A 26,722-nucleotide genomic window follows, 5' to 3' on the forward strand; every position below is an offset into this window, starting at 1 on the left:
GAAAAATAAGAAATTGATGCGTAGTCTAAGCTAGATTTAGAACAGGTGACTAGATAGAAAATAGCATCATCAATCTATGCGTTTAATCCCTCTTTTTTTCTTGCCTTTCTATTCAATTTCTCTATACTAATAATCTCAGTAAAAGATAAATAATGATAAAAATACGTGCTAATAGCTCTTAACTCTTCAAGAAGCATTAGATTAAATTATCTTCTTTTTGTGGTACAAAATAAGTTTAACTCCATTTAACTATTAAAACATTGAATTTTCACTATCAATGTAACAAAATATCCTACTTTTGCCACAACCAACTCCACCCATTAAGATCCAAGTTTTGAACTTCAATTTCTTTCCCTCCCTTTCGCCTAAAACCATGGTGTATCTCTTCTTATGCTACAAAATATCCACTCATGTCAGAGCAAATTTCCACCCTCATCTTCCCTTTTGTCTCAACAATGGGGCCTCTCTTCACGCTCTGCAAACTCCTCAAAACTCCATTCCCTTTTCTTAGGGTACAATGGGACATGACACAACCCTTTACTCTCTCATTTTGTTCACATAAATCAAAGCATTTCTCATAATTAGTGGATGTGTATCCTCCACCGGTTAGCAAAAATATAAAGCTCAAAAGTCCCCATACAGAAAAAATTAAAAAATATCCAAAACTATAGTTACTCTATCCAAAAATTTTCAGCCAAAAATTTCCCCAAGTGCTGCACTTGGGAAATTAAAAAATAAAAAATCCTAGATTTTTGTTCTTTTTAAGATTTTGATTTCTTACTGTAACATTATAAAAGCCAGCACAGTTGGTCTCCTGTGCCACGACACTACCAGTTTGCTGCCACGTGTACATGAACATCGTGGCCGCAAAAAATATCCTCATTTTTTTCCTTTCTTTCTCTTCTATTCTCCCCACTTCTTAAACCCTGCTCCTCTGCTTCTTGGTGTCCCCCAAACCTCTCCTTCTGTTTATTTTTTCTTTCTCAATTTCAAGTGGGGCTATCTTAATTTCTTAAACTTTAATTTTTTAAACTCTGGTTTTACCTTAATTTTATTATTTTCTGAAGAATAATAGAGGGTGGAGTTTGATACCCTTTTGGGGAGGGAGTGTTTTCTGAGGGAAAGGTAAGGACTTTTGGTGTGGGGGAGGGGAAACTGGAATTGGGTTTGGGGTAGACAGGATGAAGATTCAGTGCAACGTTTGTGAGGCTGCGGAGGCTAAGGTTCTGTGTTGTGCTGATGAGGCTGCTCTGTGTTGGGAATGTGATGAAAAGGTTCATGCGGCTAACAAGCTTGCTAACAAGCACCAGAGAGTTCCTCTTTCTACCTCTTCTTCTCATATGCCCAAATGTGACATTTGCCAGGTGTGTTGCTTTTCTGGTTTTTATTTTGTTTTAGTTTTGTAGAAGGGGGGTTTCTGTTCTTTGGAATCAGTTTCTTGTGCTTAATACTTGGGAGAGGTTTTGGGTTTGATCAATTCACTGTCTTTGATTCTGTTTAAGGTTTATGTGGGGATTGTAATTGCTGTTTCTGCTGATTTTGGACTCAGTATATGAGATGCTAATTATGCTTCTTCTTTATCCTTGATGGAATTACAAGCATGTGATGGGGTTTTAAGGTTGAGGTTTAGTGAAAAATCTATTCTCCCCGGTTTCGTTAAAGTTGTTTTCTTTTTCCCTTTCAAATTTGATTAAATTGAATATAAATGTTATCCATTGAGGGACAGTTTGGCTGTTTGGTAAGGATGATGAAAAATAGAAGTTATCATATCTTATTTAGTATATTGGTTGTTGAGTTGCTGAATAGGATAAGCTTAACTTGTTTACTTATCATATATTGTTCATTAGTTTAAAAGTTATCCTAAAGAGGAATTGGTTTAGGAATAAATAGGACAGCATAAAGAAAATTTCCCTCTTTCACTTTCACCCCACCTCACATAAAACAACTTTGTTTTACACCATCACTAACTCTATCACAATTATTGTTGGGGTTGTCACTACTTTTATTACCACTATGATCACAACCACCACTATTTTCATTATCACCACCATCCTTGCTGCCACTATGTAGGCCATTACAATAGTGTTCACTAATATCACCACCGCTACAACAACCACCATAACCACCACCGGCCATTACCACTACAACATTGAACACTATTCACCATTTGTGCATTACTGAGACAACTATCAGTGTTGTCATTGTCGCCATCACCATTGTCATTGTTGTCTTTGCCTCATCATTACCATTACTGTCGTTGTCAGTGGCCCCACTGGCACTAACACCGACCCCGTCACTACCATTACCTTTTGTAATGATATTGTTCATTTACATACAATTTATGCTGCTATTTTCTAGTTATCTAGTGTGCATCCAACACATGATAGGATGATAGCTTATCATGATCATGTCCTTTTCTACTGTTTCCTGTTCTCATATTTACCCATTTTTAGCCTATTTTGACCACCAAATGAACCATAATTTCATTTGAGAACATTCACAAGAATGAGTTCTTTTTTACATTTTTAGGATTTATATTCAATTTTGATTTTATTCTTATTGAAAAAAAGTCTGTTTGGTTTGATAAACGTTCTGTTCTCCTTTTATGCTTTATTGTTACAGGAAAAATTGGCTTGTACATTAACAAATATATCTGTTACTGAAACCATGGTCAACATTTAATCATATCCTTATTTTGTTGTTTTATCTTGGTTCAGTTTAAATGAATTAAAACTGGTTGGGGTTTTAGATTAGCTTGTGATGATGGTAGAGTCTGCTACCCTTTACAGGAAGCATTAGGCTACTTTTTCTGTCTAGAGGATCGAGCTCTGTTCTGCAGAAAATGTGATTTGGCAATACATACAGCAAATGCTTATGTCTCTGGTCATCAGAGGTTTCTTCTCACCGGTGTAAGAGTAGGCCTTGAAGCTACAGAGCCTGGTGCATCCTCATCGTCTTTGAAGTCAGATTCTGGGGAGAAAATTTCTGATACAAAGTCCTCTTCTATCTCTAGAAAGGTTTCCACAGTGCCTCAGAACTCAGATTACAATGAATTGTTGCCTATCGAAGGTGGAGGAGTTGAGGGGTTTCCACCAGCTAAGGAGTCTTTTGGTGGTGGTTCTACAGTTGGAAATATCTCACAGTGGACAATAGATGAATTTATTGGCCTAAACGAGTTCAGTCAGAATTATGATTACATGGAAGAATCAACAAGGGTATGTTCATAGTTGTTGAATCATAGGCATAACCTTGTATTCCCTGCTTATTGGTTTTGTAGAGTTTCCATCTCTTAAGGTTTGAATTTTTTGACTCGGTTAGCATTCCAGAGCTTAGATTCATCTTTGGCCATAGATTAATTATATATGTGGTAGTGCCTTTAACATGTGCTGGTGAAAATAGAACAGGAATGGGGCCAATCATGTCTTCCAAAGGTATATGCTCTATTAACATGTTGGTCACATCACCAAACAACTGGCAAATATAGTATAGCTTTTATAAATATGTTGCATATTTGTGGTCAGAAAAGGTTACATTCAAGCATTGGAATCTGACAGATTGATTGATTGAAATGCATGTTGGTTTCTTTCTCTCCCATATTTGTAGATCCATTTTAACATTTGAAAAATTGACCTTTCAGAAGTGCAATACACAGTTGGCTTTCACTTGAAACACAAATCCTAAAGATTAATAAAAATCAACATCTTTAGAGGTTACAAAGAGCTATTACCATGACACTGATGGTGATCAATTAACAAAAAACACTATTGAGTCCTTAAAAACATGATATTGTTTGATGAGAATGTGGAAAGGAATGATTGTACATAATTTACTGATACACTCATATATCAAAGAATTTTTTCCCTTGTGACTATTCTCATTCAATTGATTATGTTCACATTCATAGAGACTTTGAGTGCTTACCATCTATTAATAGTTAGGCAAAATACCTTAGGTATATACATCATGTGTTTTTGCCTAACTTTCATCAACTTTCCATTTAGGTTGCTCTTTGTTTGTGTTATAGTCTTATCTGTATGGTTCTGTAATTTTCTTTGTTTCTTGACGAGTATTTTCAGGCTGACGGTGGTAAGTTAGGGGATTCCGATTCTCCGGTTTTAAGATCCGGCGACGAGGAAATGGAGGAGGAGGAGTATTTGGAACATGTTCCAGATTCTTCATGGACAGTTCCACAGATCCCTTCACCACCAACAGCTTCTGGGTTACACTGGCCAAAACACCCTCAATATTCATCTGATAGTCTTCTGTTTGTTCCTGACATAAGCTTTTCTCACATGCAACACTCTCAGATCAGTAGTATTTTTTCTAGACGCCGGAGGCACCTTTAATAATTGTTTACTCTTTGCCAATAACTTAGAGTCATTGATTCCATTGTTTTCTGGTATGATTCTAAGTTCTCATTTCATATGTTACATGTTTCTATTCTTGGCTGTCTCAGTTTCTTCTAGGGACTAGGGAGTAATCTCTAACTCTCTCTACATGTCATTGGAATTTGCCTACCGAAGCAGCAACAAATAATTGGAGTGTAGAAGGCTTTCTACTGTTGAGTTTGGTCTTTGTAACATTCTTATTTCTGCTCTGGAATCTTATACAGATGCACTATTGGATTATTATAGAGCTCTCATTCAATATTGGTTTGTTGTGACAAGAGTTTTCTCCTTCACCAAATTTGTTGTGACAATATGTATATCTAATTAACTTGTTTGTTACCTTTGTGATCTTGGTTTTTACATTGAGTTATTTAAGATTTCGTTGACATTAATGTTACTTTAAATAAATGTTTATATTGGTCGTGTTCAAAAAATAATGGTGTAATGTTGGGTAAATTTTTGTGTTAAATAAAAAAATGTCAAAATTTTACTGATAATTTGTTATTAGAATGAAACACTCAAGTAAACATTGTATTTTAACATTAGTTGTGGCAAGAATTAATTTTTGAAAACATTTTAATTCAAAATTAGTTCGGTAGAAAGTTCTTTAAACGCACACTTAAGGGTGCGATAAAAAAGCATCGAGTTTGTTGAGTGATATTATTGATTAAAAGCCAAGAATGATTAAAGATGCGAGTGATATTAATGATTAGAACTTGCATGAATTAATAAATAATGTTATAAATGAAATTATAATAATTCTAAATTAAATATAATAATAATAATAATAATAATAATAATAATAATAATAATTGTATTGATTCCACTATAAGGAAAATGTCTTCACTGAAAAGTTAATCTATTTAATCTAGAGATACTTTGCTTAAAATGGGCAACCAAGCGAAAAAAGTTAAAATAACGTTGATGCACGTAAAATGTGCTTCATATAAGTCTTAAGTCTTAATTATTTATTATTATTATTTTCATAAAGTTTTTGAAAGACTTATGGTTAAGTTAGATACGAACTTAGAGCTCATTATTTGTGGAAAGTGATGCCTTGTCTGTTTATAACCTCTTTTGATTGCTCATTGCACATTGGGACTGATAAAGGTAACTCAAGTTTGTCACGAGTCGCCAACTACATGACAAACTCTACTTTTGGATTACTTTTTTTTGAAAAAAATTATTTTTTTATTTTTTATATAAACTATATTGAAAATTATTTTAAAATACTTAAAAATATTATATTATTTAAAATAATTAAAATGCCACACATTCATAATTTAACTCTCAAGAAAAAAATAATATCACTTAAAATTAGCTTAAATTACTTTGTCTCGTATTGTTAAGGTTAATTATGACATTCAAAGTAATATCTCTTTTAAAACTTAAAGTTTTGTTGCAGTTTTATTTTTAAAATACGTATTATTAAAAGAAAAATATATATCTAAAAGGTTGTGGTTCAAGTAAAATTATTATATATATCAGAATACATATATTAAAATAGGTATCGGTTAAGATATCATATGTAGTTTGGTGTTGTTTTATTAATTAAATTTGTAGTTGGACCAAAAATAGAGTGAGTATATTTTTGTTTTGTGATCTTAGTAGTTGTTTTTTCTTTTTTATTTGGTGTAGTGATCCACGTGAAAGAGAGAAAAAGGAAGAATCAAACAAAAAGCCTAATGAAAGACCTGAAATTGAATGTGCAGTGGTGAATCTGAGTGTAGAGGACCTACAAGAACGATATTCCTCAGAATAATTATTGTAAGGTCATTGGTATGATAACGTTATTTCACCTAAAAAATCTCCTTGGATAAATGCTGACACTACACACCGTACATGTCTCAGAACAAAAAAAATCCTTAACAGTGTGAACTGTATTTATATAAGATGAAAATTGTAGCCACATATTATGCTATTCTTACATCGAATTGGAGTGATTGAGAATGAAACAGCAAGACAAATACTGTGCTAGCTGTACAAATCATATTCCACATGAGTGGAGCAAAAAGTAACTAATTAATCATGGAAACCCTTTGTGTCTTCAATCATCTTTCCATGCATGTTGAAATGCTACTTATAACTAAAATTCTTTCTTTTTAATTTTACAAAAAAAATTAAATGTTTTTAGTTAATTAAATATGGTTACCTTTAACTTTTAGGTTATTTATTTATTTATCATTTACTAAAGAATTATTTATATCTAACGGAATCATGTCATTAAGAAAATTAGTAACTAAAAGTATGTTTAGAAATTAATTTAAAGACCGGTTTTTTAACTAAATTAATTTAGAGACGAATTTTTTTTATAGTTAATGATTAATTTAGAAATCAATTCATAATAAAATAATTACTAATTTAAAAATTAATTATAAATTTTTATTTATAATAAAACTATTTTAGTTACCAATAATTTTTAATTTATAAATTAATATATAAATTGATCACTAGTGACTACTTATTTTTGTTCAGAAAATTAATTATTATTTATGAATTATTTTTAGTAATGTATCAAGAAGAAGTTTAAATTTTACATAAAAAAAATATTTATTGTATTAGTAGGACATCAAGTCTTTTAAAATAATATGATTAAGGTTGATCATCAATATCTTATTTAAAATTAGTTTTGTGGTATCAGTGACATAGTGCTTAAACCATATTACTTACAAATTTTAAAGCCATAACAATATACTTTGAAATAATAAGCGATATTGCATGTAAATACATGCCAAATATGAACAAAATTTTAAATTTTTTTAAAACATCATAAACTCTAAAATCAATAAAAAAAAATAGAAAAAATAAGGTTCAAGATTGAGTATATGTATTTAGACTAAAATACAACTCAAAAAGTTAACTTAATAATTAGAACACTATGCTCATGTTATTGAATGATCAAATAGACTCACGTTTAATATTTATTGAACTTGTGACTATAATATTGTAAGTAAGATTAATTCTGCTCCATAGACTTATTTTATTATAAATATATTTGAAAAGAAAAATAGCTGTCATGCATAGAGTATTACAGTTTGTATTTGGAATTGAAATAAATTGGAAAGTGAGAGGTGAGATTTTAAACACATAGACCTGGAGGCTATAAAATCTTGATAAATTTTCATGGTGGTGTTCAAATCTTGATCATAAACATGGATATGGCTGACTGGACCAGTTTCATATCCATAATCAATAATGTTTAGGATTCTTTGACAAAGACAAATCCAATCATGATATGGACCTTACTAATGCAGTGTAATATCTAACAACTTGAGCATAAAATTGTACTTTCTTTCAGATAATGGAGCTTTAAAATCCATGGATCAAGCTAAATAGTGGGATAGAGTTTCACATGAATCAAAGTCATTTGACAAAGGAAAATGAATAATAGACGCAAAGGATCTCAATGGTAGAAGAGTTTATAGAAATATCATGAAGCAAGTACTAGAATTTTGACCTTGGTGTGGGGAGTTCACTTTTGCATTGGTGTTTGAAGAAGAACTTGTGTCAATAGTTCCTAATTGGATGGTTCCTACTGATAGTTTGAAGTAAATATGGAAGTGGAGGAGATGTTGGAGAAGTAGTAGCTTATACTAAGCATAATCACAAGGATAACTGCAAGTTTGGTGAATCTTAGAGGAGAGGTAGTAGTAGGATAGACTGTTCAAGGGTAAACGTTGGATAAGGGAGGATTGGCTTTTCGGGCCTATAGTTTTAAAGAGTGGAAACATGATGAAGGTAAGGAATTTCAAACAGGTTGACGATATCATCAAGGTTTAGCGGCATGTTTCCCTAGTGCAAAGAGAGTCTTCAAAATGTTCAAGAAGAGTATTGACTAAGGTTAGAGTGACTAGTAGGACATATGGTTTTACAAAGGGTGGATACGATGTTTAGAAAATGGGATGCTAAAACTATAAAAAGGGGAGTTTAAAAAGTTTTGCAAGTTTCATAGAGGTTTTGAGAAAGGTTTCCCGACGACGTTTGCTTCCTGGTCATGGCAGACATGAAGGATCATCATTGGACAAAACAAACAAGTGACCTTGTGTACGAATCAGAGTAGCGCAGCGGGATAGTGGCAAGTGATGCTTCTGAATGGTAAGAGGTGCGTGAGAAGAACTATCTTACTCATGACCTAGTGGTTACTACGAAGACCCGTTCTTTAAAAACATCAAAGTTTTGTTCTTGTGAGTATCAATTAAGAGTGTTCAATAATCATTCAGAGTTGGAAGAGTAGAGTTGCATCAAGGAAGTTGGACAAGAGAAATAGGAAATGGTTGAGCTATGGTTTCATGTTAGGGTGCCAACCTAGAAGTAAGGAAGTAAGAGTAGGTGCTTAGCCAAGGAATAGAACTCCAAATCTAGGCTTGTCAAGGTAAGAGTAAGAGTTGGTGGAGAAGTAAGTGTCTAAGTTGGGAGGAGAATATGTGAAGAGATTTCATTGGTCTAGTCATTCAACTAGGACGAGTGAGTTTCTCAAAAAGGTTGGGGAAAAGCCAAATCGGGCAATCTTAGTTTGAGGTGTATCGTAGAGTTGCTTGGTACAAACCAAACTAGAAATTTGAAGTCAATGAAAGTTATGGTTCTGAGGTTTTGTGGAGTGATGCCTATAAGTTAAGGGATCAAAGATGAAGATAGGATATCAAAACGATATGGTGATGGAAATAGTGGAAAGTTTTAAAGTTGGAAATGGAATAACTCGGTAGTGAAATTTGTTGCCTTGGTTGAAGCCAACAAAGGAAGCAAGATGTATGAGTGTCGTTATATATAAAGTGGTCAAGAGTGTTGATGGTGGGGCAGTAGGCCAGAAGTCAAGTGTGATCAGGTCAGTGGAGTGATGTTTAAAGGAGAGAACAAGGTGATGTGAAGTGATAACTGACATGTTTTTGTTTGAGACCTGAGGTTAACTGAGATGTTGGTAAAAACCTACTAGAGGTAGTGGGGAGCAGATGGAAGAGGAGTCGGTATATCAGATACAAGTTGGTTGGTCAGGTATAAAAGAGCATTCCAGTTTTAGGTTGGAGGTTGGGAATTGCTTTGAGAGTAGTGACTAAACCAATCTACACCGTTGAACACATATCACTTAGCACAGATGAAAGTTTCTAGTGACTATAGGTGTTGGAGTCATCAAATCTGTCATGTCTAGGTGGTGGTTGTTACAAAAAATAGGGAAAACATAGTTTTCTTCCTACCTCATCAGTGAATTTTCGAGGTCAAAAATTTTTGTTGTTGGGGAGAATGTAAGACCCACTTTTTCTGGTCTTATGTTAAAGGGCCTGGCTTTAACTTTTGGGCCTAAGAGTTGACCCATAAGGTGCCCAAAACCCCTAAACCAGCCCTAACCCTCTCATTTTCTGTCACTTTCAGAAAACAACTCTTTTTCCCTTTTCAGAACTGCAGCCGCAAGCTCTGCTAGGGTTTGGCCTCTACTATTTGTCAAGCTAGCTCAACTTTGTTTCCCCTTCCACCTCTCGAATCTGCTCCTAGAAGTGCAGTGCTCGTTGGCTTAGGTGTTGGTGTCTTTGGCTAGCATTTTTCAGGTAAGGGAAGTTAGGGTTCCTCGTATTTTCTGAATGTTTGTCTATTTTTGGCTTTGCTCTATGTTCGTATGGCTTGTGTGCTACTGTGATTATATGGAATGCCTTGTTATGTTGTTTTGGTTTGCATGTATGGCCGATGCAGGTGGGAACAATGGCGAGAACTGGTACTCTCGCCCAAGCGAGCTCGTCTCGCCTAGGCGAGAATAGTAGAAACTAACCTAGGTTTCTACTCGAGCTCTAGCTCAGGTGGAGAGCTCTCGTTTGAGCGACGAATCATCTCGTTTAGGCGAGAGGGGCTCCCCTAAGCGAGAACTCATGGGAATCTGATGTGTTTCACTTCAGTGGTGGCTCAGGCGAGAGGTCTCTCTTTTGGGCGAAGGGCAGTCTCACTCAAGCGAGGAGATCTCGCCCAAGCGAGAATTTGCGAAACCTGTAGTGCTCTCTGAACGCAGTCTCACCTAAGCGAGAGCCTGTAACTTGACCGAAAAGCCTCTTTCGCCTGAGCGAGGCTCGTGGCTTGAGCGAGACTGGTGCATGCTCTAATGTTATTTTCTTCTTTGTTTTTAATGATTGGTTGCATGACTGAGTGGTTTCCCAAATTGAAGTATGAACCATGTGAATATGCATGCATTATCTACTGGTATGGGTTGGAATGGATAAGATGGTATGATTATGCGTATGACCCATGATTGGAGGGTTGGTTATAAATTGGTATGAGATTAGTATGCATGATAATTCTAGGTTTGGTTGGTGAGACATGATTCTGGTATGGTCAGGACGTAATTTCATGAATCCCTTGGTGAGATCTCATGGTGGCGCCTCATGGTCAAGACGTAATTCCACGAAGGTTTCGTGATATTGCCTCACAGTCAGGACATAATTCCACGAAGGTTTCGTGGAGGTGCCTTATAGTCAGGACGTAATTCCACGAAGGTTTCGTGGTGGTGCCTCATGGTCAGGACGTAATTCCATGAAGGTTTTGTGGTGGTGCCTTATGGTTAGGGCATAATTTCACGAAGGTTTCATGGTGGCGCCTCATTATATAATTTAGTAAGGATTCAAGTAAGGATTGCATTCTAAAACTCTAAAGAGTCAGTGGGTCTCACGTAGAACGTACTGACTCAAGTAGTGAAGGTAGCAGGATGCCCTAGTCTTTGGCAAGATAATGGCCTTAGATGTTTGAAGGCTAATCTTGTGAGTGGTAGGGTGAAACCCATTGGCAATAACTCTGCAAAACAGTAGAGGCCACCACAAGTGCAAGCATCCAATGAATCCGACTAATTATTTGTATCCGGATAATTGAGTCTTAGAGTCTTAAATTGTCTACTATCACATGTTTGGACGATTCGTGTATCTTTGGCTTTTAAATGGTATGCTCAATTGTATGATAAAACCTTTTTACTCTAGCTTACACTTTGTTTGCTTATGTGTCTCTTGTGTGGTTTTCTCCTTCTGCGATGATCATCAATTTATTGATGTGAGCAGATGTGGGAACTCCTGGTGATCATAGTGACGACGGAATGCTGCAACTTAGTTGGACGTGGTTTAGTGTTGGGCCATTGTTGAGCCCACATTGAAAAGTTATTATTATATTGTAATCCCTTGTTCATGAGCAAAAAATAAATTTTATTAAATTTTATCAAAATAAAATTTGTCAATGGACTGTGACATGATATTTACAGTGGGCCGAAAGAGAGTCACGTCACTATTTTAATATGATAAAAGTACGCACATTTTTTACCGTTACTATAATAAATAAACAATTTTTTAATATAACAAATGTATGTACTTTTTTACCATTACTATAATAAATAAACAATTTTAATATATGTACTTTTTTTACCGTTACTGATATACTATATAACTGGGTTTGTTTTATGGATCTGGAACTCAGAAAGTAGATGAGATTTGCGTTTTGTTATCAAAATCCGTTTTGGCTTTGCAGAGTTACGGGTAAACCCTAAATTCTAAATTTCTTCATCTTACTCTACAATGTTTGGTGAGCAAGCTTTTGGTCAGTTGTTGAATCTTTCCGTTTATTAAAGGGACAATGGTCTACCTTAGTTTTCCTTTATTGAATATCTTGTATGACTGCAAAATCCTTATACTTTAAGTCTAGTACCCTTGAATATTATAATGTGTACAATGTTTTATTTGAATAGATTTATCTATTAAAATGAGATGTTACGGTATCAGTAATTTGTAATGACATTATAATTGGAAAATGAAATATATAAAAGAGTGCAATTTAATGAAGTGATTTTTAGTAATCTACTTAATTAAATAGAATTCGCTTTAATTTAACTTTCATATATTTTGTATTCAATAATGGCAACGGAACTCTTTTGGTGATGTAACTCTTGATATATGCCATTAGGGGTGGCAAACGGGCCAGCCCGGCCCGTTTTGGCCCGGCCCGTATGTGGCCCGTCAAAAAACGGGCCGGGACGGGCCAGCCCGTTAAATAGAAACGGGCCAATAATCACAACCCGTCCCGTATAGGACGGGCTAACGGGCCGGGCCGGGCTGGCCCGTCTAGTTTTTTTTTTAATTTTTAAAATTTTTTTAATTAGTTTTCAAATTTTTTAATTTGTTTTATTTTTTAAATTTGTTTATATATACATATAAATTATTATTAAAGTCATATTTAATCAAATAAAATATTATTTTAAATTTTAATTGATTAGTTAATGTTTTTAATTAGATAAGTTAAAATAATTATTAAATTTACATATTAAATTATTCAATTATAACTAATAATTCAAACTTAATTTGTAGGTGTTGATGATTTAAATTACAATACTATTATATATTTCTACATTTAAAATATATAATCTAAAAAGTTAATCTTTTTAATTATTTTTATTTTATTTTATTTTTTTAAAACGGGCCAACGGGTCAGGACGGGCCAGCCCGTACTTTGGCCCGTCAAGTTGACGGGCTGGACGGGACGGGCCAGAACGGACCGACGGGTTGAAATCTTCAACCCAGCCCGTTCCTTTTAGCACGGGCTGACGGGCTGGCCCGTTGGGCCCAGCCCGTTTTGCCACCCCTATATGCCATATACAATTATTTGTTCTTGCGAAAGTAAAGAAAATGTTATTGATATTTTGTCATTCTAATTATGAAATTTAGATAATACTACCATTGCCCCAGTTGTCTCAATAATTACTTAGTGATTTTGAAAATATTATATTTTACTTTCTATTTTATTTTAAACTGTAGTTTATGGGTTTTGTGTAAAAATTAAATAGTCTAATGATTTTCTAAATTTAAATAGAATAGTTTAAATACTCTGTTGTATTTCTAAGACATAATGGATAAATATTTAATTAATTTATCTTGAATTTTAAAACCCCACAAGAAAATAGAAATTGTTTGAGTTTTTGATAGGTGTTCTTTGAGTAAATTACAACTTGGTATAAATTCTAATACCCTCACAAAATTATATATACTTTTTCAAGATACAATTTCAGAATCTAATATATATATATATATATATATATATATATATATAACTATAATTAATTTAAGAAAATACAACAAATAAACTTTATACCTATAGAACTACATAGTTAAAGAAATACAATTTTTTTTTTCTTAAGCAAACCAATAATCATGTACCGACATAGTGATCGGCAAGCCAACAATTGGGGACCGACTATTAGGAAGTTCCTTGTAAGTCCTCAACATGTGTCATGCTAAACACCAGGGGTTGGTCTATTGTATATGACTAACTTATCCTCGGACCCAGCAATAACTATCCCAGACTAAGTACATGTCGATCTACTAAGTCGATACATGTCCGGTCTCAATCCATTTCACTAGGATGGCACTACACCAGTTATACACAATAAACCACAAATAATTCGGCCTCATGACCCAGACCCAACCAGGTAAGGGCCCATAAACATCAACATAAATAACACATTTTATGAGGTATGTTAATTATGTTTTCATTAATTACTGCATTTATTGCTTGTTGACGCATTTGACCAACTTAAGCGTCTGAGTGTATTTTGCAGGCACAACCAATGGCGGGCCATCTTAATAAATTAGCGGAGCCATGACTCTCGCAAAAATTTTTTATTTAGTTTTTCATATATATTTTAAAATTATATCTACATATTATTATATTATTTATATTAACTTTAAAAAAAAATCTTACAACCTCATGCATAGTCTCTCCTCTCCTCTCCTCTCTTTCTTCTTTAATTCGTTTTTCTCTTTTATATACCTTGATCTCTTTCTTACCTTTCTCTTTTTATCTCAATTTTGACCTTTAATCTCTCATCCTTTTCAAAATAAAATTGCATCATAGTTAAATTGAGGAGTTAAGGAACATTTTCGACCGATCAATCTCTTCTTTTGAATAAGTTCATTTTCTACCTTTTTTTTATTTTTTGAAGCAATCTATTTTCTTCTTGCATGTGATAAATTTGTCTATTGTGTACCATTAAGCGGTGATAAATTTATCTTTTTTTAAATAGGTGAAAGGTGATAAATTTATATTAAAAAAATTATGATAAAAAGCAAAATAATTGATTTACTTTTTCAAGAGGAAGGCTTGTGATGAAGATGAAAAAAAATGCATCTACGTCAATTAAACTTGAGAAATTTCATGAGAATCAAGAATTAAAGAGAATGAAAAAAAAACTTTATAGGTTTTAAAGTTACATATAATGAATTTGAAAAAAAAATGATTTGGCACCCTGAATATTTTGTCCAAGTTCCGCCACTAGGCACAACCCCTACCCGACTTAAGGAAGACGAGTATATAGAAGGAGGACGAGTACCCTTGGAGTTGAAAGTTGAAAGTGTTTGAAGTGCTTTGGAGTCTCTATAAGATATATTTAGTTTTGCAAGAACAAACGTTAATCCTTATAAAGCTTTAGCATATGTAATTTATATATATATATATATATATATATATATATATATATATATATATATATATATATATATATAAAAGTATGCTTCTATTAAAAGTTATATACTATTGAGTGATTCCTAAAAAAAAATGCATACATTTGATTACTTGAAGATAATTCTCCCAATCCTTATCTGGAAGGAACCATGGAATATTGACATGTGAAGGCTTTTTGCATAATTAGGAAGTCATACACTTCAACTATTTTTGCATTCATCCTTTATTGTGGGAAGCTTCAATGGCCAAAACTAAAATTATGATTTTAGTTGACAACATAAGAGCAACAAAGCAATTAATCATAATATCCAAGTATTATTTTAATGTCACTATAAGCATATAGCCCAAAGGATCCCTTTATTGCTCCTTTACTATAGTTCACCTAAATGATTTTAATCAGTTTTACAGTTGCAACAAAAGATTTTATGGTAGTAAATTCCTCAATGTTTGAGATCATGATGTTTGCACAAGTGTTACTAGTAAGGCTAACATTGAAAATAAATCTATTGATTATATACTTATAATTGTTTAATTTTGTTATACAAATAATTATTATAATTTAATGTTCAAATGAATATAAATTATAATCTAATTTTTCAATTTGGATCATATAACTTTGTACAAATCATCAAGCAATTTGGGTTGCGGTCAAAAAAAGCCTACATGATAAAAAAACTCTTGTTGGAAAAGCCCACAAAGCCAAAATGTCCATAGTGCATCTTGGCCTTTGTCTCGAGTCAACCTATCTCAACTTTCCATCCTAAAAGACTTGTCCCAACCTTCGATCGAAATTGCCTGTCTCAACATTCGGCTCGAGCTGGCTAATCTTGGCTTTTAACCCGGAGCGACTAATCTCGGCCTACAGATCATAATGCCCTATCTCGACCTTCGGTTCGAGACAATGTGGCTAGGTCGTTAGTCCAACCAACTTGTCTCGACCTTTGGTTCGAACCGGCCTATCTCAACCATTTACCTAGTGTCGCAACCGAAATCGTGACAAGACGGTGAACCAAAAAAGAAACGGGTTTGAAAAGAGATTTGGGAATTGCCACAATAGTTTATTATGGAAAAACTATGGAAAACCGTAAAATAAGACATGGTTTGCATAGGAAAAGTATTAACACCCTACAACGTCCGTCCAAGGGCAGTACCTTTAATTAGACATGCAAAATTGATGTGATTTTCAAAATGTTAATTTTCCCCAAAAATAATAAGACAATAATACTAAAAAGAAAAAAAAAAGTCTTTTTTTTTGGTTTTCTGGGCCCGACAAGGATTGACCTTGGTCCTACGTATTCTCATTCAAAATGAAAAATTAGGGTTACATAGTTCTTTGAAAAATATTTGGAAAACTCTTTGGAAAATGATTTGATCTTTTGAAGGTGAATCTAACAAGGGCTAACCTTGCTCCCATGTATCTCCATTCATAATGGAGAATCAAGGATCACGTAGTTCTTAAAAGATTGTTCGTTTGAAAGTATTGATATTTTTATATTTTTGAAATTATATTTTTTGGTATTTTTAAATTATTTAAAAATTAGTGTCACATGACGTGAGCAACCGAATAGACACCAAAAGAGTAAAAAGAAAATATTTTTCACTTTTAATTTTATTTTCAGTTTTTTGTATTTTTGTAAAAATGGTGAGTATGTGAAAAAGGGGATGCAATTAGAAATGGAGGCAAAAATTCGAAAATCAAAATAAATGGGTGCGTGAGAAATGTGTGAGGTGCATGAAGTAAGTGAGGTGTGTATAGTAAAGGTAAATGTGCAATGAGTAAACTCAATCAGATCCAAAATAACACATTGCAAGTGCAGGGCTAGTGAAAATCAAGGTTACACAAAACATAATAATGAAACAGGCCCAACACAAATAAGAGACACAATAGTGGCATTAACAAACTATGAGAGTGCACAGAGTAAAAATGAAACAATTGTGGTAAGGGTGCAATCAGTGAAACTTTGTGGTGTTTGCAAGCATTAAAGCCCAAAACTAAAATAACAAAGCAAAGGGAGTGGGAATAACATGAAGGGGGTGTAGAAAAAAAATGGAAAGAGCCGAATACAATGAGAAGTGTGGCAGCACAAAAAATGGTCAGTTGTCAGCCCCAACTCCTTTTTCTTCAAAACAGAAATCACTTAGGTTCCTTATTCTCCTTTCACATGTGGAACAAACCAAAACCAACAACAACCATCATCAACACCATACCTATTCTGGCAGGCCAGGGATGTTAGTGACGACACTAATCACCACCGGAAGTTTCATCGAGGATAAGACATCTATTTCTTCCTTCTTCCCCAATGCATGAGACCCCAACCACTATAATCACAATTCGCCCTTGTGCATCCCCACTGCTTGTTGTCGTTGTCGCGACCACCTTGTCAGGACCCTCGTCGGCAAAGTCGATGCCATCATAACTTGTAAGGTTGCACACACTCAATAGTAGAAAAAAGAAAGACCCATAGAAGAATAGCCAAAATTATGAATACTGAATATGCCTTTTCCTTCCACAACAACAAGGAAAAGCTAACAAGAGTGTGACAGAGTATGATAGTAAAAGCAACAATGGTGAAAGATCCTCAAAAGAATGGATCGTAACATATTCCTCTTCCCCCCCTCCCTCTATCTCTTCTAACAATGTATATTTAACTTACTCTTTCTGCCAATAAAAATCCTTCATTCTTGAATTAGTTATTTTGGGCCTTGAGCTCCTCCTTGGTTCCACTAGTCCTTGCCTCACATGTGATGACTCTTTTGAGCCATCATAGCCCTTGCAACCAGAGCCATCGTTAACACTATTCGAAAACCAAACCCGTTGGCAGCTTAGGTGAAGACGTGAATGTAGGTTGGATTTGTATATGGGTGTGGTAATGGAGGTTAGGTGTGATGTTTGTGTTCAATGCAGGTTATATAGAGTGTTGAGGAAGAGAATGAAGTTGTTGGCATAGGATTTGATGGTGATGATGATAAGATATTGTGTGAGTTGGATGGAGAATGAGTAAGGGTTGAAGAAAAGGTAGGTGATGATGGGTTCATGTTTTCTAACCAAGAAGGAAAAAAGTTAAGGTAGAATGAAAAAAGAATAGTGGTTATATGAGTGGAAAATGAAGGATGATGGAGGATAGTGTGAATGGTGAGGAGGCGTGTGAGCGTGAGTTTCTTTTTTATATTCTTTGTTATGACGGTTTTATGCAGAAAAATGCAAAAGACTTTGGTGTGCAGTGAAATTTGTGAGAAGTTTGATGAGCATAGATAAATGTGGATGACCTTGGAATTCTGTTTTCAAGCACTTAGGCAACAACATCTCAAGCCACAACAACTCACGTATGATCATGAATCCACAACAAGTAAAACATAGCAACTCCAACAAAAACAACATCATGTTCCTTCAAGTACCAACCAATTTCATGTTCATCCAATCCTTCAAGTATCTACGCTACTTACCTCTTGTAGCTTCCTTGTGCTGTTGAACTATTGGTTCCCTCCTTCGCTTCTTTGATGGGTTCTCCTTCTCCTTTCGATTCTTGTTGCCTTTGTTCCTTTCCTTCTACTGGATGTATATTTGGAATTTCCAATTTTTATGAGTCTGGTGAATGATGTGTCGATTGTTTTTTTGGTGCAGGTCCAAGAAAGTTGTGTCCTTTTCCTTTTGTGATCTTAGTGTGTTATAAAACCCCATTTTCTTCTTTGATTTTGGCTTTATTTTATCTACGCTCAAAAACAGTCTCTACTGGAATTGTGTGAGGGCCCCTACTGCTAGTACCATGCCATCTTTCCCATTTAATGCATATCCTATTTAAACTTTTGCCAATGATCAAAATCATGAGGCAGAAGGTTACCTTCCAACCACTCCACCATAGTTGCGTTGCAATGACTGCCATAAGAGCAACAATGATTCAGATACCCAAACATTTCCTTTTCCATGCCAAGAACCAAAAGAGGGCAAAACATGAAGATTTTACAATTTTTCCTTGCACGAAGGATGAAGAGATAGCAAGAGCACCTACTGTAGATTCGTTGACATGTCAATATTCCATGGTGAAGGGGAGAATTGCCTTCAAGTAATCAAATGTATGCATTTTTTTTATAGGAATCACTAAATAGTATATAACTTTTAATAGAAGCATACTTATAAATAAGAGCACAAATTATATATATATATATATATATATATATATATATATATATATATATAAATTAAAAAGGATAAAAAAAATAAAAAAAATAAGATTAAAATTACAATTACAATTAAAATAAAATAAAATTAAAGTTAAAATAAGATAGAAATACATATTCATACTCAAATCAGTGTTCACTTTTTTTTTGTATTTTTTCCTCTTCTTCTCAATTATTTCTAAGTCAATTTTTCTTGTTATCCGGACGAAATTGGGTGTTGACACCTAGTCTGAACCATCTCGACCTTTAGTCATGCCTCAACTTTAGGGCTCAACTTGACCTGTCCTAACCATCGAGTCTGAGTAGGATGTTATGTCCTTTAGCCTGGTCCATCCCATCTCAACATTAGACCTGGGTTGACCCATCTCGACCTTTGACACAAGCTTGCTCATCTCTATCTTCGGACCTAGGTTGGGCCTGTCTCTACCTTCTGCTTGGGTCAGCTCGTCTTAACCTTTGTTCCAAACTCGAATTGTCTCGACCTTAGGGCCCCACTCGACCTCTCTCGACCCTCGGCCTAGGTCGATCTTTCTTGACCTTTAACTGGTTGATCAGTTTATACCTTTGTGCAGGTCAACCCATCTCGATCTTCATTCTTTGATAGACCATCTCAAGCTTTTGCTTGAGTTAGCTCATCTCGAACTTTGTCCTAACCAACTTGACTTGATCTTCATCACGGTTGGCTCAACAATAACTTTTGCTCTGGCTAACTCAATTCAACCTTCGATTTGGACTGACTCAACTCAAACTTCAGCTTGGGTGGACTTAGGCTGACCTTCAAACTGAGACGATTCAGCTTGACCTTTGACCTATATTAAAGGTGTTGTTTTTAAGAGTTAATTAAAGTCTTATAGTGAGATCAAATTTATTTTGGCCTTGACCCTAACTCACTTTGAAAAGAGACTTTGGGACTAAGACTTTTTTTACCCCTGAATTGGTAGACTTTTAAAATGGAGATTATCCATGGGTCATGGATGAAATTGACAGTTCTAATTAGCAGTCACATTCCTACTTAAAGAAAAACATGCATATATATCTCAATTTGGATGACACAAATCTCGGGTACCATAATCCTTTCCTAGCATAATGGGCAGCTTGGAAGTTGCATAATAATTGTTTGAAACATTAGATTGATGAAATTCTGGGATTATATGTTCTCAAGCTAATTTGATATCGGTTTTGTAAATTATTTTGTCTATTAAATATGCTTCAATTATATTTGTAAGATCGTGCTGAAGTGCCTTGACCGGCTTTAGCTGGGACAAGTGAATAATTGGCTGAAATTCTAAGTTTGCAATATGATTGGACATTAAGTAACTTGGCTTACCTCTGGTTTGCTTGCAACTTGTCATGATCCTGGGCCTTGAACTGCAACAAGGAAGGATATATATTTTGAACATCTACTCTGCAATGCTAAGTGAGACTATGACTGGTTGCTTTTGTACGTGGATGTTTGATTTGCCAACTGATAGACTTCCTGTTTTTAAGCACACAGCTAAGTAGTCGCCTTATTGTGATTGGTTGAATGTAAGGTACAACATTGGGTTAATAATCCTTTTGGTATGTTTTTTAACTCATTAAATAGAAAAATTGGGAGAGTGTTGGTGCTATACAATAGAAACTTATAAATTACTTGTATCTTAGTCTTCTAATGTTATTTAGTCCCTTTTTTTTCATTTTTATTCTTTTATCTCCTTTTATAGCTTCAAGTCACTCATTTTATCCATTCCACTCCTCAGTCATCTAATAGAATTTTATGAAAAGTGTAAAGTAACGGTGTTCGATTTGCTAGTCAGAAACGATTACTTTTTCCAAAACTAGTTTAATATAATAAAAGCATATACAACTTTCACGTAATTGAATTTTGTACTAAAACTTATCAAACCAATTTTGGAGATGAAAGGCCTCCAAACATAAATATTTTCACTTCAAACTAAACTTTAATCAAAATTAATTTTTAAAACATTAATTCATTTTATCAAATCATCCGCCATTAACAAATGCAACAATACATTGGCGGCATGCGAGCAATTTATTATGGTCGTCACTGGTGTGATTGTTTGCAAAGGCAATAATAGGCTGGAGAAAGGAGTGTTCATAAAAATGACAACTGAAGCCAATACTAACGCTTTTATCAAAAGGTGTAAAACTTATATGTAAAAAGTATTAGTAATACCGTCTAATAAAAATCTGCAAAATATCTCATCAATTGCTACCAATGTTAATTAGCAAGACAACTAGCGACTGCTGCCAAGATGAAATGCCAACTTAGATTAAAAAGAAACACTAATAGTTCCTTTAATAATACATATAATTTAGTCCACTAAGAGAGCAAGAGAAGATTTCATAATTCAATTCTTAAATAGCAGCGTTGGTCGAGGTAATGCACACGACGTGCACTTAGTATATATAACAGCATTAAAAGAAATCTTGCACACAAGAATGCAATGTGTGACATCTACGGCTATGGATAAGTAGAAGAGTCCATCTGCAAAATTACCTATACAACAACTAAAGTCTAAACTACTCAACCAAGGACTGTATTTGAAATGCTCTAAAGTGAGCGCTATAAAAGACAATGGACTGAGGCAAAACACAAAGAAACCCCCAATAGCCAGAAATAAAAGGGAAAAAAAGACAGAATGATAGACAGAAATATTCAAGAGAGAACGGTTAAATTTCTTGATAGTAAGGCTGGATCAAGAAATGGAAGTTCACACCTACATTTTGAAAGAACCACAGCTTCTCGTAAATGAGACTTGACTTGAATCGTGGCAACAGCTTAATTAAGTTTTCTGGTTCAATTGCCACTGCTATTAAGCTTTGTAACAACCAAAGTCATCTGAGTATGACCACTGATCAGAAGGACAGTCTTCTGTCCATGTTAATGTCATTGAGCTTCTCAAAAACTCATCAACTTTAAGAACACCAGATCTGGAGTGCTTGCTGCATGAAGACGGCTATGATGCTGCCCATTAATATGTTGATGACATTGACTGCGTCATTGTTGAGCTGAAAAAATTGAAAAGTAATCATAAATAACTAGTGAAAAAGTACATCTGCATACTGCTACCACATATACAAGTTAAGCTGGTGAATGTAAAAAATGAAATCCAGCTTTGGCCGTGCAGCTGTATCATGTATGTGTATACAAACTAACCAAGCTCAAGCATTCTGTTTGAGTTTGGACCAACATTTAATCTTATTAGCAAATTGGTATTCAAGAATTCTATATCTCAGAATAAACTAGAACACATGTACGCAAATTTAATGGGCAAGATCTAACAGACTTTTGTCATAGATCTGAAAATAAAATATTAGTGTTTCTGTGAACCCACCCATTTAAATCCTTCCTTCTCTTGAAGTGCAGCACCAATTACACTCTCGCCAAGATTAGCAATCTGAGCAGCAAGGACACATATAATTGCTTCATGTGAACCAACCTGTTTAACAATAAAAATACAGACGCAAGTCAGAAACATAATTTAAATTCATAAAGTCATCAGCTACTGGCCATAAAATAATAACTTCATATGTAAAGATTCTTCTATACTGACTTCGCAGTAGAGATGATTTAAATGCGAGTCAAGCTGTGTTCCCTGAACTTGTAGGGCCAATGATGTTTAGTCCATAATTTGAACGAAATTTCACATTTTAATCCAATGAAAAAGTTCTAATTAAAAAACATAAGAAGGCGTCCACATAGTTCTGCTCCAATAATTTATATTCTATCCCTCACAACAACCCCAACAGCCAATTGTAAAATTATTGAAGTAGTTTATTTTCTTTTCCATTCCCTTTCTCAATACCAAATTGCTTTCTCTATTAAACCAAACCTAGGCGCATAGGACCACTTTCCCAATTTCATACGCATGTCTACAACAATAAAGTGTTGTTGAGGTCCCTGCTTCAGATCTAAAAATAAAACTATGTTTTATGATATATGTCAAATGAATCCCATTTATCGAGTTCAAAGTTATGAAACAACAAATGAGAAAAATTACCCATTAGAAGGATGCATGGATAAATTTCAGGAAAAGTACCTCAACTCTTTGCTGATATGTTGCATTTCATACTATATTAGGTGTCATTTTAGTTAGGAAGGATAGCATTAATTCATGCTTAGGACTTAGTTTTGTAAATTAGGTGGGTCCCATCTTTCATTTCTGAGTATTAACATGTGCAGTATATCCTATTTAGTTTGTATTATAACAAATAAAACAGCAGTCGTCCCTTTTCCTGCTATAGCAATTTCAGAATTTGACGGGATATGCTAAGCTCAAATAAGCTAATGTTAGACATTACTATGAACTTTGACATCTCAATTTAGTTATGCTGACACCTCAAAGTTTATCTATCATTTGCTATCACTGGACCTGCTAAGAACCACTATCTATGATTTATAACTATGGTTGTACAATATTTTGGTGTTCAATGATCAGAAAGCTGATCTGTTCATACTAAACCTACCTCTAAGGTGTTCTTTCAACAAATGGGTGCAACACCAACATCTTACAAACACAAATCAATTGGATAGAAATGCACTCCCACCTTCAAAAGCCCTAATGCAACCATTATTAGCCTTGCAAAAGTTAGAACTTTACCTCACACAAAACCCTAACACAACCACAACAGATCCTAAAAAGGTTGCCCTTAATTCAACCTAACCCATTTCCACAAGTATGTATATTTAACCTTATAGTGACATAGTATTTACTATTTCAAAATCAATTTATCAGACCCTAAACACAGCTTCTTGAATGCCAAAAACAGTAATATTGTAGGTTTTACAAGCCATCGAGGGGAGGACATGAGAAGCCTACTGGCTATCATGAAGTAAATTATAAGAGCGCAATTCAAAATTAATGTAACAGAAGCTCTAAAAAATTATAAATTACTCTTCATGTATATACTAAGAAAACACTACATTGCTCAAATAATCAAAATTGAAGTAATTAATAGTATTGTGATCTACAGATAAGTGGTTGTTTATTTTTTTGGCATAAAAGATGGAAATGAATTGTTTCAATCCCAAAATGATAGTGGTTGCTTGGTTTTGGGAAGTCTATTCTCTATTTAGTTTTTCTGTTTAAGAATTTGTGATTAGGATAGATGTTAAGAGACAGGAATTACTGAAGTACCTCACCCACGAGAAAACTGATAAAAGCAAGAACTACGGAAGCTACAATTCCAGCCAAGGTTCCTTCAACACTGACAGCCCCTTCTGTGCCTCTTGGAACTACCTTAAATGTCGTAACTAGGTACCTGGATATTGTGCCAGAAAATGTTCAGAATTGATAATCATAATTCACATTTCACAATTAATGAGAAACTACGGTAATAAATTCAAAAAATACTAGTAGTGGCAATAAAGAAAAATGTACAAAAAAAATATTACATCTGGTTATGTTATAGATTGAATTCCAATGAAATAGATATTGCCAGTATAATCCATGCACCACAACATGAGTTGCACCAGGGTAGCTTCCAGTTGGAAAATGTATCAAAAGAAATTACAGAATAGTTTAGAAGATCTCTGCATCAATAGGGAATCATGATTCTTTGAGGGATTTCCTCAGTTCATGGAACAAAACAAATATTAGGGGAAGGGGCAAGGTTCCAAGGTTTTAAAAAACAGTTTGCAATTGCAGCTGTAAGTTAACTGCAAGGTTATGGTTTTTGGGGTCTCTTGTGATCACATTGCATCCACAATCGTGGCCACACCAACTGCACTCATCCACAATTTTCCACAATATCAAGATAGCAGCAAAACAGTATTTGCAATTTCAAACCTTGGGGTTCTATAAAAGCTAAAATATAAAAATGCATGACAATTCTTCATAAGTAGAGATTGATAATAAAATAACACAAACAACATACACAGAGTTCACTACTCACGTTGTTTTTCCATATGCCTTCCCAATCTCACTTGAGACAGTGTCACTCAACTTGGTACAGAAACTGGCAACAAACCCGAGCCTCCAAAGCCTAGAAAATGTCTCTCCCCCAACACCGAAAATAGTAAGGAAAGCGCAAATGCAACCAGCAGCACTAGATCCAATAACACTACCGGGACCCCTTCTTCCTCTTCTTTTCTCAGCAACACCCTGAGCCACTTTCTGCGCCATTTTGACCTTTGTAGCAGCTGTACCCTAACAAACCCAAACATATCAAATCCAAAGAACACAGCCTCAAACCCAGCAGCAAAAGAAAGGAAAATTCTCACGCCCATTCTCGAAATTGCACAGAACTCCATGAATAAGCAATCCCTCTTCTCTAAAAAAAGTTCATCATTTTCGCCATACACTAAATCTAGAAAAACCTCCCCACCCACCTTCAGAATTGCATATAATTCCAAGCAAAACCATTTATTCCTTCAAAACTAATCTCTTTCAAATAAAGTAGAGGAACATCTCCCACACTATTTGATCTCCTTAGTTGTCATTCTCAAAATAAGGAAAAACCACCACCCAATTTCACATCACAGTTCAACTAATACCAAAATTTTCAACATTCATCACTCTCAAAGACCCCACATTCCCCAGTTCCCAAACCCCAACTTTAAACTGAGAAAAGCACCACTTTGAAAACAAGCTTAGCAAGTGAGAAAATTGAACTCACAATAACAAAGTAGACAGCAACAAGGAAGAACCCAGAAGGCCCAAAAGCGCGCCAAGTAAGCGTTCCGAGCAGAAAAGCAGCAACGATGCCGGAGAGAGACAGCCCAGTGACCAAAATCGGAGAACCCAAAAGAAATATCATGGCATTGCTGAAAAGCGCAGAGTGCCATGTAGCGGGAGACGATTGGACGAGGGAAATTGCCCCTCCAATGGCATCTTGGATGGACGAGGCGTGCATGGCGCGAGGGAAAGAGCGAAGAGGACGAGGGTTGAGGAGTAGAGTGGTGGGTTTTGGAAAGGAAGAAGAGGGTTTGAGGTGGGAAGAAGAAGAAGAAGAAGAAGAAGAAAAAGAAGAAGAAAAAGTAAAAGAAAAGGAAGGTACTGGGAAGGTTTGGAGAGTTGAAAAGGCCATAAATTTGTATTGGGAGGGATGGCGTGAATGGGAATTGAAAAATGAAAATGAGAGAGGGTTACTCCATGTCGCTGATTCCATGGGGTGGTTGCGTGTTGGGAAGTCTCTTCAGTACACACCACCAAAAATCACGGTGGCAAATGCCGTTGAATACATATCATGGTAATTTTACTCATATCAACATCTAAACCCTGAATTTTTAATTAAAAATACTTTTGGGAAAAATTAATTTGTTATAATAATAATATATAATATAATCATATTCATTAATTTTTTCAATATTGTTGTTACTTAAAAAGATATAGTCGCTTGAAGTATATTTGTTTGTTAAAAAGGATTGAATATGAACTTTTATTTTTAATCTAGAACATTATATGCGATATTTATACTGTTAATAAGGAAATTATATTTATAATAATTGTCATATTCATTAGTTTGGGTATCTCAAAATATGAAGTAAATAATTATATAAATAATGATTTTAAATTTTTAACTTGAAATTTAAACAATTATTTCAAATAAATAGGTCATTTTTTTGGTTTATAAAGTATTAAGCGACTTTAGTTCATCTTTCAAACTTTGCTTTAGTTAGGTTTAATTCTTTCAAAATTCATGAAATTAGTTCTTAATAATAGAGTGCCAAGTCACCCATTTAATTTTTG

The 26,722-nt window shown here is 34.5% G+C and overlaps 2 protein-coding genes across 3 annotated transcripts; one reads left to right on the top strand and one right to left on the bottom strand.

Annotated features, from left to right (window-relative positions):
* The first annotated feature begins 915 nt into the window (after positions 1 to 915).
* LZF1 (light-regulated zinc finger protein 1) lies at positions 916 to 4,736 on the top strand. The gene is made up of 3 exons (XM_028070072.2): positions 916 to 1,364; positions 2,790 to 3,215; positions 4,077 to 4,736. Exons 1-3 carry the CDS (start codon positions 1,182 to 1,184, stop codon positions 4,344 to 4,346), a joined length of 879 nt encoding a protein of 292 aa, XP_027925873.1. The 5' UTR covers positions 916 to 1,181; the 3' UTR covers positions 4,347 to 4,736.
* Positions 4,737 to 21,342: 16,606 nt separating this feature from the next.
* On the bottom strand, positions 21,343 to 26,202 carry LOC114186233 (integral membrane protein (Protein of unknown function DUF92, transmembrane)). 2 transcript variants are annotated; one of them, XM_028074270.2, is made up of 5 exons: positions 25,650 to 26,200; positions 24,927 to 25,180; positions 24,170 to 24,293; positions 22,367 to 22,471; positions 21,343 to 22,040 (listed from the first exon to the last, which is right to left on the bottom strand). In XM_028074270.2, the coding sequence occupies exons 1-5, from the start codon at positions 26,139 to 26,141 to the stop codon at positions 21,948 to 21,950; spliced, it is 1,068 nt and encodes a 355-aa protein (XP_027930071.1). In that variant the 5' UTR covers positions 26,142 to 26,200; the 3' UTR covers positions 21,343 to 21,947. The 2 variants fall into 2 exon arrangements, with proteins under 2 accessions (XP_027930071.1, XP_085530235.1); XM_085674109.1 differs by lacking the exons at positions 21,343 to 22,040; positions 22,367 to 22,471 and adding an exon at positions 22,482 to 22,627 and having other exon boundaries at positions 25,650 to 26,202.
* Positions 26,203 to 26,722: the final 520 nt, after the last annotated feature.

Source organism: Vigna unguiculata, chromosome 5, assembly GCF_037176805.1.
Source record: "Vigna unguiculata cultivar grain cowpea cultivar isolate G323 ecotype 2 chromosome 5, ASM3717680v1, whole genome shotgun sequence".
Taxonomy (NCBI): Eukaryota; Viridiplantae; Streptophyta; class Magnoliopsida; order Fabales; family Fabaceae; genus Vigna; species Vigna unguiculata.